This window comes from Penicillium roqueforti (assembly GCF_015533775.1).
Source record: "Penicillium roqueforti strain LCP96 04111 chromosome Unknown scaffold_24, whole genome shotgun sequence".
Taxonomy (NCBI): Eukaryota; Fungi; Ascomycota; class Eurotiomycetes; order Eurotiales; family Aspergillaceae; genus Penicillium; species Penicillium roqueforti.
Window position 1 is genome coordinate 49,883 of NW_024067588.1, and position 14,163 is coordinate 64,045.

Here is a 14,163-nt window from a genome sequence, read left to right on the forward strand (position 1 = left end):
ACTACTCACCTAAGGGAGACCATCTTAATTGCCGCCGAGGCCGAGAGCACCCTTAGCCTTATCACCACTAGAGGTAGTTAGGATATAAATCTTTGGTTCCAATAACAGAGTAACTTACGCTGACCCAGTGGCACCACTGCGGCCGTGGTTGTCACTGACACGCTGGATCTTGCCGAAGCCATCCTGGTTTATACCCTTGCTATCATCAGTCTTCAAGCCGCGGGTAGCGCGCTCGGTGGTGTCAGTGACACTCTCCTTGGACTTATCCTGGTTGGGATCAGGAATGATATCCTTCTTAGACTTGTCCTGATCGGGGTCAGGGATGGGCTCCTTCTTGGCCTCTGGAGGAAGAAGTAGTCATTAACGATGTCTTAACATCTTGAAAGATAAAGCAGTGGCACATACTGGTGGTAAGATCCTTGCGACCAGTGTCGGACATGATGAAGATTGATTGAAGTTTGGTGCTTGAAAGTAGGAGTAAACTATGTAGTTTGGAAGTATAAGATGTTGACGAAGGAAGAATAGCCGAAAGGGCAAAAGGGGGGTTTATATAGACTTGTCTGGCCTCATTGTAACCGCTAAAAGAAGTGTTACATGACTTTCATTGTTTGCTATCATGATCGGCTTCATTTACAATATACACCAGATGCAAGCTAGGCAATGTATAACTCTACAGATCTATTTGGGCCGGGACCCCGGACTAACCACAACCTCCAGTTAAAATCGCGGCTCTTCCAATGGGCGTGGTTCCTAAGTCCCAGCTGTATCCATAGATGGTGCCCTTTCACGACATATAGGCTGTGGCACACGATAGTGCTCGGTTTGCTCCAGCAGGCTTTCTAGAAATGACATCATAAAGATGGCTCGGGCCGTTGCCACGATATTTTAAGTTATGTACATAAATCACGGGACTATTCATTATCTATCACATGTTTTGCAGTCACATGATACAATGGCCCACATTTCCAGGGGCGACCAATTCTAATTGGTCAACGATATTTAGCAGAATGACTCACCGCCTCCGTCACCTGCTTGGGCATCAACTGTAAGTGGTCTGTCTGTGATCAACTCGGTCGCTCTCATTCTCATTTTGACTCACACCATGTGATCTGTTCTTCTTCATGCACGAGATTGTCAATTTGATCGTTATCGTCGTTATCGCTTCGTTATCGTGCTTTTATTTGCTATCGGCCAAACCCTAACACACCCGCTACATCGGTCTCATCTAACTGCCAATGACTGCGTCGGATCCCCCTGTCCCTTCAAATTGGGACTTTACTCCAGTGCATGACCTACTGCAGTCACCCGCTGAGGGCTGCATTGCTAGACCTGGTCGTCACAAAGAATCAACCATCTCCTCGCTTGGTGAACAACAAGCCAAGGATGATGTCCGTTACACCACTAATGGCAGGCGTGTGGATCCTATCACCCAGCGCAGTAGCCCAGAGCTTGGTGACTTCGGTTCTCTTTGGGAGCTTCTCAATGAGGTCGCTACTCCTGCAAGTGTCACACCAACTTTAGGGTCCGCAAAGACCACCAAGTCCGAGCTGGAATCGCTCGATGAATTTCTTGCTAGTTTAGCGGAAAGACCCACGAAGAGGGTCTCATTCACTGGCCTCTTTGACATTGAAACATCCATTCCCGTTTCATACAACACCCGTCGCACCATCAATGAGCCAAATCCTCGGGTCCTCAAAGACACCGCCACTGGCTACGCTTTCCATTCTTCTTCTCGGCCTGAAACGCACGCGACAGGTATTCCTACCAATCTCGAGAGTCCACCATTCACTATCTTAAAGCGGACCTCGGTTATTGAGCCTTCTGGAACGAGTGCCAATGTGAAATTTGGTGTCCCACGAACACCCCCGAAGATGATTGCCAGAGCCATAGTTGGTAGTCCAAGTGATACACCCACGGCGAAATCCAAGTCTCGGTCAGGCAGAAAAAGACCCGGAAGGAACGCCCGCAATTGCCCAGTCACTTCTGAAGAAAGTGCTGGGCTAGAATCGGACACAAGCGTTGTATTTGATCATTCCGTTTCTGATAGATCTTTGGCTATCTTTGTCCCATCTCAAGTGCGTACACCTGGAGCGAAGACTCACCGTTATGATACCCCACCGTCGTCATTTGACGATCATGACTGGATACTGAATGACGATGCCATGCGAGGACTTGGTTTTGGAGGTACTCATGTGCAGCCTACCCGACAGCTATCAGCCGCGGAGCGAAGAATCGCCCTGATGAGCAGACTCCTCGTCCACTTTCCTGATTACGCCAAAGTCGTGTCTCAAATGGGACTGGCTTTGGAGTATCGTCCCGATAATGATATTAGCTCACGTCCTATTCATGTCTTTGTTGACATGTCAAACGTATGTTTTAGTCCCCCCTCTACCCAAATTTTCTCAAGCTAACTCACCTCAGATCATGGTTGGATTTCACGATTCAGTGAAAGCCTCGCGGAACATCCCTCCCTCGACCCGGATTCCTCGTGCCCACATGTCCTTCGCCAACCTCGCATTGATCATGGAACGCGGCCGTCAGGCCGCCAAGAGGGTCTTGGTCGGCTCGGACCATCTTCCCTCCGTCGATGAAGCTGAGAGACTCGGCTACGAAGCGTGCATCCTCGAACGTGTGCACAAGGTGAAGTCGATCACACCCCGTCGCACCATCAAATCGCAGAAGTATGCCTCCAGCTTCCAGGGTGGATCTAGCGGTCCTGAAACGGTCGCCACCTCTGGAGAGCGATGGGTTGAGCAGGGTGTGGACGAAATTCTACACCTGAAGATCCTGGAGAGCATTTTAGATACGGTCCACCCGGCTACGATTGTTTTGGCCACGGGGGATGCGGCAGTGGCCGAGTTCTCCGGCGGTTTCATGAAGATGGTTGAGCGCGGGCTTCAGCGCGGCTGGAATGTTGAGCTTGTCAGCTTTTCCCAGGGCACTAGCAACGCGTATCGGAAGAAGGACTTCCGCATTCGGTGGGGAGACCAGTTCAAGCTGGTTGAGCTAGACCGGTACCTGGAGGAACTGTTTGAGTGAATGGCGAAGCCTGACTCCGTTGTTAAACGGAGATTTACTTTGCTATTTCAATTTTAAATGCAATCACGACACCTTTGTTAGTAATGACTCAAATTCCTTGAATCTGTGACTCGAGTCGTTTAATGTAGCTCATAGTCGTATACTCCGGATTGAGTCAACTCCCCGCCAAACCGCCAGACGTCATTGGGCGGAAAACACCCGCCCGCACTTGTTGCCTCATGCACGCTCGTCTACCTAAACGACTCTCCGTTCTGGAACTATATAGTCTCTGTTGATCCGTGCTACTCTCCAGTATTGTTTGTCTTCTTCTATATTGTCGAACTTCAGGCAAAAGAGGAACAGAGAAAAAACCCGCAATTTCTCTCGAAGAATTTGGATTTGCTCCTGCACAACCAGCAGAACGTCCTTGCAAAAAGAAAGAAAAGAAAAAAGATCAAAAAAGATCAAAATTGGCCATCTTACAATCAAAACATATCAAATCCACCATGTCTCAATTCACAGAGCAAGAGTTCTTCGGCGGAGCCATTCGAGGCGTCGTGCCACAAGGCTGGATTGATTCGAGGTCAGTATACAACTCTCCAATGCATCAAGTGCCCATTTTATCACTCCAATCCATTCCCAATACCATCCCAGAACATCCCAATCAAAAAGAACCCCGAAACTAACACCCAATCCAGCACTCTCCGCGAGGTCCCCGACCACCAAGAGCTATGGCTCTCACCAACCACTCTCTCCAACCTAATCATCGAAATCAACCAGCGCGTCCCACAAGACGAAGCTCTCAGCACCTTTGCCACGCTCAACCAGCAACTCACCGCCGCCCCAGGCAGCGGTAGCGCTGCACCCGCAACGACAGAAACTGTCGACCAAGCCGCCGCCCTGCACCACCTACACGATCTCTGCGACGAAGGCGACACCATGCAGGTGATCAAGTCGCCCACGCGCGTCGACGTCCAGCTTGCTTCTTCCTCGCCTACCCCTTCCGGTGTCCGGGCGTATCGCGGCATTGTGTCCTTCACGACGCCGGTGCGCGGCGGCGGTGGACGCATCCCTGCGTCGGCTGAGGGGTCTGCTGCTGGTGTTGCGGATGCCGGAATGTTGGGCGCGCAGGTGGATGAGGTTTCTAATGGTTTGCCGCAGGTTTCGAGGTTGACGTGCCATTTCTTGATTGTTAGACTTGAGGCGCAGGATACGGATTTGTTGGTCTTCTTTAATGTGCCTCATGAGGAGTTTGATAAGACTGGGGATCCTAATGGGTTGTCTGTTGAGGAGGTTCTTGCTGAAGAGACTATTGGGGCTTTGACTGGGAGATTGCAGATTTGTGATTGGGGTCTATTTGTTTAGGTCTTATGGACTTGGATTTAGACGGCAGATTGGGACTGAGCTTGGGGAGATATGGTTGTGATAGCTGGGCTTTGGGACAGACAAGTGCCATTTGCGCTTTGAGACGAGTAGATAAAAAATGAAACATTGACTTCTAAGCTTATCTTGTATGTTAAAGGACCACCAGTGCTTTAATCTATACATAAATCAAAGGTTGTATTGTGGTATAGTGCTATCTAGTAAAGTTCTATAGATCTAGCCATTTTATAGTCGGCGACTCTCATATATCCATCGGCATTGCAGTCCATTCTGTTGATTCGTCAGACTCTTCAGAAACACACCGTTCACATTGGCACACAAAACGGAACGATTTTCGAAGATGCTCGCGACGCGAAGTAATATCCGTATATTGTGTTAGGTCGAAGTACGAGATGCAACATTCCTCGCCCGGAAAAATATCGCGGGAGGCGGTGAAGACCATGCGGCCTTTATCGTCGGCTTTATGGATGATCTAGTGGTGACTTAGCATTACACTCACACATTTACACCTCGGGAAAGAATTCCACTTACATTTGGCAGACATGAATGATTAGCTATAGCCGCAGTGGGGTAAACAGCAGCAGCATATTGCTCCCCTCTATCGACCGGAGGATTTGGCAGGGGGAAATGGCCTGTTTCGCGTGGGTAAAGACCAAATGAGTTTGCTTCTTCCTGACAAATAAGATGAAGAACACGATCTGCACTCATCTCATGGGGAAGAGCGGGATTACTCCGGAGATACTTCTTCACAAGAACAGACCAAGACCGGACCTCGTCATGAGGCCAAGTATCCTCAGAACCACGCAGCGACTCAATACCACTCCATCCATGCTTCCAATGCCTTGTCGACTCAACGACACCAAGCGCTGTCCGTCCATGCAATTGACAATGTCGCGCAGCAAGTAGCCGAAGAATGACCCACAGCATGCCGAAATCATATTCACTCCTTTTTGACCGGATAGTGCCCGCATACCGTTTGAGCCAAGCACATTCAAATCCATGTCGAAGACTATCAGCGTCACGACATGTGCTACCGCACCACGTCACATCCGGGATACAGGCATTCGGACATGGACTCCGGGCATGGCGAGGCGCCGGCCGATTACATGCAGGATTGCTGCAGATGAGATTGTCGTTGGTAGCGGGTTCGTCGACGACCGGGATGACTGCGTACGGGGAATCGACGAGGAGACAGGCGCCTTTGGGGACGGGACCGGAGACGCGGAATTGGCGGCCTTTGATCGCGTCGGTGCTTTCGATTAGCTGTGGGTGGATCCAATCGGGCTGCGTCTGGGTGATTCCTGTTACATGAATCCGGTCCGAGGGTTCCGTGGTGATATATACGACTTGAGACATGGTTGGGTTGGGTACTTTGGGGGAATGTCTAGGTCTGTTTTGGGGGTTTGTTTAACGTCGGTTTCGACGGCAAATTCTTTTGCGCGTCCATTATTGCGCAGGTTTTGGTTCCTGGCCTGTGGGTCGTTTGATTCGCCTCCCGGATGTAAGGGCAATGAAGTTATCCAAGCGACTACGAGTGATTGGGGTCCCACACACGGGCATAGATTTGTTGACTTTATTGGCTGATCTGTATTTTTAGCGGAGTAGCTTAATTGATCCACTTTAGATGAGGTAGTGCGTAGATGATAGTAGCATGTTATATAACTAGCTTCTCTGTAAAGGCCTTATCAAATGTCACAGCAGATTGAAAGTACGGTATGGCAACAATTACTATCTGAGACTGAAACAGGATAAAGGTTGAAGGTACATGTATGTGAGATCTCAATGCACCTACAGCCACGATTCGGTAGGTGTTGAACACCACCTTGACATCGACACCCTTGTAACTAAGTTTAAAAGGTAGTAGCTGTATAATCTAGAAAGATAGGTATGTAGTATACATTTGAGTTCATCTTAGCTTCACCTGATAATGACTAGTCACTGACCCTGCGGAGAAGGGTGAGCTCGTCGTCAGTGCTAGCTAACTATATACTAAGGATAAGGTAAGGATAGACATGTATATCAGAAACTTCCAACTCCCCCCCTACGCCCTCGCCTGGCTCAGCATATCTGCCGAGCACTCGTCGGCTGGCTGAAACTCCTGAAGCTCGATGGCATTGCCCCCATCCCCATCCTCCACCACCCCATATCCAACGCGGAAAGGCAGCTGATAAAACCAAAACAATTGAAAAAAAAGGCTTAGGCCATCAGGGATGGCCATAATCAAGAAGAAGAAAAAGATTTGTGATATGTTCAACAGGCTAATTCATCCGTTGTCCATCGTCAAGGTTGGTCCACGATGATGATTCATTGTATGCGCCCGCTGTGGTGTTCGGCTGCTGTTGGTTGATGTCTGGGCGGACGAGCCAGCCACCAGAGTAGTATGATGTACTGAATATGGTGGTGGAGGGCATTGGTTGTAGTACATGGCGGAGGTCTTTCATATCCAGGACAGAGCCTCCGACCTCTATCCCATGGGCACTACAAAGATTTTACTTTTTTTTCTTCTCTTTTCTTCAGGAAGTGTGAAGGAAGGGTTCAAGCTAACTTGGATGAATGGTAAAGCTTCGTCCTTTGATGTTGATTGTGTTGGCCTGTTTCACACACTGCCACCTCGTTCGACATGGTAATAAACCCGCTTGCTTTGACAATATGTCCAACGTGTGTAAAGCGATGATTATTCCATTGTGATGGTGTGTGTGAGAGGAGGAGAAGAGAGGAAGAGGGAAAGAGGGAAAGGCCAATAAATAGTCTACGTAGCTGGATGAAGCTCTAAAAGAGGAGTCTCGAATATGGTCCTAATGTTCTGGGAGTTCTAAGCTATATGCCATTGATCGCACTACCTGCCTTATACTACAATTTACTTCAAGGCATGCAAGCCCCTCTCTCGCAACTCCCAGCGGATATGGGCCCGCCCCGAGCGCGTTCGCAGAGAATATATAGGCAACACCTGCACAATATAGGTTCTTTGCGATGTGTTGTCTCTCATATCTCGTTACTTGGCTCTCAAATTCGTACTTTCCGCCTCTTTGGTGCACCATCTCAAATGCGCAAAGATCCTCCAATATACATCCTCGGCCGCATCCTTTCCTACAATAGGATCAAGATGCCCATACCCCTCGACTAGGAACCTGCGATACAGTCTCTCGCCGAATCGACGTCGCAGCAACTCGTAGTCCTTGAGCGTAGACTCAGGACTGAAAACTTGGTTCTCCGTACCCGAGACAAAGAGAATCGGCAACCCTTGCAGTCGCTGCAAATTCTCATCTGTCAGAAGAGGACATGAATCATTATCCATGCAAATCCCCCGAGTTCCCATGCGAACCACGTGTTTCATAAGCTTCGTATGTGTCCCCGCGAAAAATTGGTGAACATTGTCATGCAGACTCATATCAAGGTTCTCGTGATTCCATAGTAGCCCAAAAGCAAAAGATGTCCGGTGACACGCTGTAGATGTGCAGATGTCCCGCGTGTGTCCAACAGGATAGAGACGAAGGAGCGTATCGAGTAATCGTTGGAGAAGAACACTCTTAGCACTGCTGACAATCGGGAAGTAATTCCCAGCCAGTAATTCGTAGAACTGGATCAGCAGAGTCGTTCTCCCCTTGAGGGAGTTCCAGTACCCAAAGACCTGATTCATGAAGACTGAGTTGGCAGTAACGCCGAGAAGTTGGCTACTTTGGATGGTTCCATCCAGCAGGCCCATGCAGAGAGCCACCGAGCCTTGGCAATGGGCTACCACATAGGGCTTCTGTCGCTCTTTGTCGCGAATATATGCTATTGCAGCAGCAACGTCAAGACGGCAGTCGAAGACTGTGCTTTTCTGCGCAACCGCGGGATCACAGCCCCAGCGAGGGGTGAGTGCGTAGCATCGGTGTCCACGCTGTGTGAGATACTCAACCATGTTGCAGCGCAAAAATGGCAGTGAATACAAATTGTGCATCGCGCCGATCCCAGTGACTCCGGGTAGAAGTAGGACTGGTGCAAGATTGCAGTTAGGTCCTGGCTCGTCTGTCTTTTGTGCGGGGAGTGGGTCATATATATCAAGATGTATCTGTACGCCATCGCTTGCGGTGACATTGCACGAGGTAGAAGGTGGTTGTTTTACATCGGTGCCTTTAGTTGAGATCTGAGGGAAGCGCATGCGGACGAAAGGGCGAACGAAGAACAAACTGATGTGGTAAATAAAAGAAACCAAAAACCACACCAAGGCCAAGATAAGACTGATCTGGAAGTCTTTTGTCGTCCGAAATGTCCGCATCTGCTTTTGGAAGTCTAGCAATGAGATATGAAGGGCCCCTGCTCCAATAGTTGTCCCGTCCAGTCGAGTGATATTGACATTCACCGTAGTTGTCGCTTCCCAGGTCTTTCTGGCGGAAAAGGCTATGTTTGTGTTGATCAGCTTGTGGCCTTTCAGGCGGTACTCTATGCCCTCTACCGATAGCAGCTTCAGGTGATATGATATAGCTGATGATTCGGCATTCTCCTCTATTGGCGTGAAAAAGTCTACCGTTCCTTCGACAATCTTGAGCGTGGCTCTAGATAATGCGTAACAAGAAATCGTCCCGGTGCATATTCCTTGGTATTGTGAATCTGTACATGTGAGCATTCTACTGCCAGAGTGCTCTCTCGACTCTCGGTTTCTCACCTCGGCAGATTTCGATCGTAAGAAACATCCGCATCGCGCAAGATGAGCCTTTTCCTACCCTCTCAGAAAGCGCAAAACTTCCGTTATCCGACCGCATGCTGATGTGCCCATGCATAGTCTCTGTGAATTTCCATCCTATCGACTGCGATGTTTTCTCGGTACTGTCTTGATGGTCTTGGAAATCGCACGATATACTAGGCTTGCAGTAGGCGTTTAAAGTCTGATTTTCAGTCTCAATATCAATTGATAATCCAGATCTCTCGGTAATCAAACTGACGGATCGCTCGGAGAGGGCTGATATTGTGCCGAGTGGGTTCACGCCTATCAGAATCAGCACATAGTAAGCCATAAATTTTTACTTGCAACATACCCAGGGCTGTCGGGATGATAGATGCATCACAGCACACGAGGCCTTTGTATACTTCACCATTAGAGCCACTGAAAACCTCTCCTAGATGATTTGTCACACCCCCATGCCCTGTTCCATCGTTGCTCATGTTGGCTCCTCCAAGGAGATGGACTGTGGTTTCCTCCTGGTGACGACCTTTGGCTATGTTTAGCGCAGCTTTGTTATGGCTTTTATCGATTGTTACCGTAAAAATAGGAAAACCCCATCCTTGAGCCTGTGCGAGCAAAACTCTCATTGAAAAGGTTCTTTATCCATTTGAAATGCTCAGATCGCCCTTCTCCCGGTCCCCGGAGGTACAATCGATCATCCTTCAAGATCAAAGTTATCTCGTTGCTGTCATGAGACATCACCAGATAAGTTGAAGTCCGCTGAAGAGCTCCATTGTATGCATACGGACCGAATAGCAGAGACTTGAGAGAGGCAAGGGTCTTCTTAGCTTCTTGGCGAGGGTTCCAAAGACAACACAGCGCCTGGCTCTTCATAGTTTGCAGGGTGAGCATGATTTGGATTACCGGGTTGAACATCGCAGGAATGCAACCATCTTGGATAACATATCCAGAAAGAGGATTGTCCAGAGGATCAACGACTCGGTTATCAATAACAGCAGTGACTGTTGTTCCAGGGGGAGCACGCGAGGATTCACCGGCGATCCCGTTGATATTAGCATATCCGTTGTAACCTTGAATCTGTAAATCAAATGTGCTCGGACTGATATTCTGGGGAAGTACGTACCAAATATCAAAAAGTCCCCATTTCCAGAGAGATTCCTTCCAACAAGCGGTGACATATGGAGGCCGTGCTGCTTTGACCGAAGCAAGACTTCAGTAGTTCCTAGAGCGCCAGCCCCAAGAAAACAGAACTCCTTCTGTGATTGAAGTAGAAAGAGTGAGTTGATATGTCCACTTCCGAAGTGAATTCGATACTTACTGCTTTGACCCAAAAGAGTTGTTCCTTGAAATGATCCGCAAACACCGACCTCCCACTTCCATGCCAAGCAAAGTGTATAGTGTAGCCTCCTCCGTCCATATTTTCTACAAATCGAACTTCGCATCCGCAGAATATCTCAGCTCCCCAATTCCAGGCATCTGCAAGATATGTTGTCGCCACCGAGTTCTTTGACCCATCGTTGAGACCAGTGCACTCATGGCCTGATTGTCTGTTTGCCTGCATAGGGACACCTGCATTGTTGCAGCCATTGTGGAAAAATATAGTCAACGGTACTCGATAGAAATTATTCCTCTTTCCTAGCCATCTCAACTCTTCTTGGAGATGCTTGAGTTTGTTTGGGCTTAAATCATCCGGGTATGTGGAAGGCTGTAGCATTGTTTCGGCGCGTGCGTAGTCTGCATTGGTTATTATGAAATGTTCTCCACCATGCATATAAAACTCACGTTCGTCGAGCGCAGATGGCTGGTCCCTGATCTCTGACGGCCATGGACTCATCTGCAATGTTCTCCTATCCGCTTTCAGGAAAACCCCGGCATTGATCAATGAAGATCCTCCAAGTCCTATGCAATATAGAAAAAGGCTGTCAGGTTTCCCTAATCATCAATTCTAGGGAGATGTTGAGTATCACATACCATGAGCAGCAAACGAATGCTGTCCATCGCCTAAGAATACTTGGAAAAGCCGCGTGGGGTCTCCAGGCGACAGCCACTTTGAAATGAAGGAGCCCTTTACAGAACTCCCCGAGATGCTCGTGTTCTTCAGACATTGAGAGAACGTTTGTGGAAATGAACCGGCTTATGGGAATGTTAGCGATGGTATTTGCTTGACGCTCTCGATCCGTACATCTTCTTTCCCAGCCAAGCTCTAGCACTGCGACGCTCTTCCCTGCTCGGGCCATTCGACTTGCCGCTACTCCAGCACCATAGCCAGATCCTATTACCACGACATCATATTCCGGCCTCATTGATCTGAACGGACGACTCAGGTTCGGGTACTTGTCCGTCCTGTCTGTGAAATTTGACATTGTCTCTCGCTTTGAGTGGAAAATGAATCCTTAGAGACACAGAAAACAAGAAACCGACATATACGTTTTTGGGATGATTAGGCCGATATAAGCACATAAGCACTAGGATTCGAAGAGTAAGGATTGACACGTATTTTGCACGATAACGCGGACAAGTAGAAATTGTCGCATCCGAAATAGGCATGGATGAGCCCTGAGCTGGACAACGCCTATTGGCTATATTTGTCGAGTTATTCTTAGTCCGGGGTAATCTCGTGTTGACAAGCAAGTTAGCATGAAGCCCAATTCAAAATTCACATGATATGACATTATTTCCAACTCCAAAGAGGTAATCCTGATTGTAGATCCGGACAAGTGCTTATCGAATACGTGCTCACTGAGTAACTAGTTAGCCTAGGGGTGAGTAGTCTGCATCGCTAGTCCTATCACGTGCAGCCCTCCACTTCTACAAGGCATTAATGTAAACAATGCAAACCAGAACTAATGACCCCTCCATGCATATGCTCGGTGACTTCAAACACCAAGGCACCAGCTGATTCCACCTTCCTTAGCTATCGACCTAAAAATATGCTACCAGACGATTCAGAATGTGGGGTACTCGAACGCGTACAATTGACGCCTTCGATGATACCAAAATCTCCCAATTTTGACGTCAAAGATTCCCAATTCTTCAGAAAATTCACCAAGTTACCCTCACCGGAAGAAGTTCGCTTGCAGGCCAAAGCTCAACATCTCGCAGAAGTCTGTCCAGATAATAGAAAAACCTTCTCGATGACTGGCTTTAATTACCGAACACCACCTGTGATATTCGAGGATCTGGGGCTGTTTGTCAAATGGGGAGGCATTGTGAGAACTTCCGAGGGTCAGTGCCTCTATGCTCTCGGCCAGCTCCTTAAAGATGATATCCCGATTCCGGAGATATACGGGTGGCGGGAGGATGGCGGTGAAACTTTCCTTTATATGGAGTATTTACAGGGGCAGACTCTGGAGCAAGTGTGGGATAATCTGGGACCTGATAACCGCGTTTCGATCTGTTATGAGCTCCGGACAATCGTCAACCACATTCGCCGCCTTCAACAGAAGCCAGGAGAGTCATTCGTGGGTACGATGCTCTTAACGGCCTCTTTATTTCCTAAACTGCATCCATAACTCTTTCTCCACATTTAGGTGATATTGCACAAGATCATCTATATGATAGAGTATTCGAAGTCGAGTCGCCCGAAGCAGGACCGTTCAATACCGTCCGGGAATTCCATGACTGGTTCACTTTCCTACATCGAAGACCAATGCCAGATCCATATATTGTCCCAATCGAACCGTTCCGTCAGGACCTGCCTGATGACAGTGAAATTAAATTTACGCATAGCGATCTCCACCGAAGCAACATTTTGATAACACGCTCTGAACCCTATCGTGTTCTTGCAGTCGTCGACTGGGAACAGTCTGGCTGGCTACCTATATACTGGGAGGCCAGAAAGGCGCAGTATACTGCTGACACTCAGGAATGGTCTAAAAAATATTTGCCAATGATTTTATGTCAGTATACCAGCACTTGGGATACGTGGGCCTACTACACTGCGGCCCTGGGAGTTTGAGATGTTGAGAAAGGCAGAGTCTTATTGTTCTGGCTTTTATTGATCTCTTTTCTGCACAAGATAAACGGCGTCGAAATATCACCCAGAGACAGTGTTTGTTAAATGTGATTGGTTTTTAGCTCACCACCAGGTATTAGGTCTACCGCAAGTCTCTCTTCATTTTTCCTTCCTGCTTCTGATGTGATGTTATTTCAACGACCAAGCAATAAATTTTAGTATCTTTTTTCGTGTCTTCGTAGATCCGCCGGCCGAGATTGATACTATCCGGAAGATGGTAGCGGGCCATAATGCCTTCTTGACCATGCCCCCTTTCCGGAATACCCCATGGTCGATTTCAACGATACCGAGCCCTTATTATCGCTCGCATTCCCTACTCTCTTTCCACGTGGGGCAGCTGAGTTCGTGACACCTCGCTTGAGAGCCGTGCGATAGAGTGACGATATACTACACCTTACCTTATGAAACACGAGAGCGGCCGCTTTGCACAGCATCTACGATTCCGCTATGTGGTATTCAATACCATGTAGCGGCGGCAGGCGGCCAAGAGTGCGGGTTTCTATGTCAATTGGCAGATAGACCGGCCTAATATCACGATTGAGGAACTGCAAGATATGTTCAGTGAACTAGGTAGCCCTATCGGAGAGAGTGCCACCTGGGTGCAGGCTATTATGAAGTCTGATGGATGGTGCATATACTGGATGTTATTTATATTTGAATGACTATATAAGACTCATGGGGGAAATGCGGAGGATGAGAGGGAGCGCAAAGACTGTGCTGCCTATTTTGGTGGTTGGCCTGCTTGAACAGGAAACGAAGCAGACATTTGCCGAGATCGGGAAACTTCCGTGCTCGAAAGAAAGAATACAGATAGCTCCGATGACACTGCTGTGGAGTGGGAGTACCGTTACCAACTGCGTGATGGAATCCGGTCAAGATACTACTTGCCTCCGTGAATACTGAGGCCTGTGACATTTCTATCGAATAGGCTCGCCAGCAGGGCATTTTTGACTATAGACATCGCACCTTGCTATTCCCGACTTTACTACAATGAAGCACATCTTCTTCTCCCAATATCATATATACATAATATACTTAGACCTGATATCCTAGAAAAATAATTGACATAGGTAGACATTCATAT

The 14,163-nt window shown here is 48.2% G+C and overlaps 6 protein-coding genes across 6 annotated transcripts; 3 read left to right on the forward strand and 3 right to left on the reverse strand.

Annotated features, from left to right (window-relative positions):
* Window positions 1–24: 24 nt before the first annotated feature.
* Window positions 25–439, reverse strand: LCP9604111_7527 (hsp12; the record flags this gene model as incomplete). The annotated part of the gene is made up of 3 exons (XM_039075569.1): window positions 25–67; window positions 119–341; window positions 406–439. The coding sequence occupies 3 exons, from the start codon at window positions 437–439 to the stop codon at window positions 25–27; spliced, it is 300 nt and encodes a 99-aa protein (XP_038926393.1).
* A 796-nt stretch (window positions 440–1,235) lies between these two features.
* Window positions 1,236–3,039, forward strand: LCP9604111_7528 (NYN domain-containing protein; the record flags this gene model as incomplete). Its single annotated transcript, XM_039075570.1, has 2 exons — window positions 1,236–2,369; window positions 2,422–3,039. The coding sequence occupies 2 exons, from the start codon at window positions 1,236–1,238 to the stop codon at window positions 3,037–3,039; spliced, it is 1,752 nt and encodes a 583-aa protein (XP_038926394.1).
* A 485-nt stretch (window positions 3,040–3,524) lies between these two features.
* mog1 (Ran GTPase-binding protein MOG1) lies at window positions 3,525–4,383 on the forward strand (the record flags this gene model as incomplete). The annotated part of the gene is made up of 2 exons (XM_039075571.1): window positions 3,525–3,601; window positions 3,717–4,383. The coding sequence occupies 2 exons, from the start codon at window positions 3,525–3,527 to the stop codon at window positions 4,381–4,383; spliced, it is 744 nt and encodes a 247-aa protein (XP_038926395.1).
* A 259-nt stretch (window positions 4,384–4,642) lies between these two features.
* On the reverse strand, window positions 4,643–5,757 carry LCP9604111_7530 (SET domain-containing protein; the record flags this gene model as incomplete). The annotated part of the gene is made up of 2 exons (XM_039075573.1): window positions 4,643–4,873; window positions 4,933–5,757. The coding sequence occupies 2 exons, from the start codon at window positions 5,755–5,757 to the stop codon at window positions 4,643–4,645; spliced, it is 1,056 nt and encodes a 351-aa protein (XP_038926396.1).
* Window positions 5,758–7,393: 1,636 nt separating this feature from the next.
* LCP9604111_7531 (CAZyme family AA3) lies at window positions 7,394–11,427 on the reverse strand (the record flags this gene model as incomplete). Its single annotated transcript, XM_039075574.1, has 9 exons — window positions 7,394–8,991; window positions 9,047–9,367; window positions 9,417–9,590; window positions 9,640–10,134; window positions 10,188–10,320; window positions 10,383–10,798; window positions 10,847–10,963; window positions 11,036–11,197; window positions 11,247–11,427. 9 exons carry the CDS (start codon window positions 11,425–11,427, stop codon window positions 7,394–7,396), a joined length of 3,597 nt encoding a protein of 1,198 aa, XP_038926397.1.
* Window positions 11,428–12,198: 771 nt separating this feature from the next.
* Window positions 12,199–13,022, forward strand: LCP9604111_7532 (uncharacterized protein; the record flags this gene model as incomplete). The annotated part of the gene is made up of 2 exons (XM_039075575.1): window positions 12,199–12,529; window positions 12,595–13,022. The coding sequence occupies 2 exons, from the start codon at window positions 12,199–12,201 to the stop codon at window positions 13,020–13,022; spliced, it is 759 nt and encodes a 252-aa protein (XP_038926398.1).
* Between the last annotated feature and the right edge of the window lie 1,141 nt (window positions 13,023–14,163).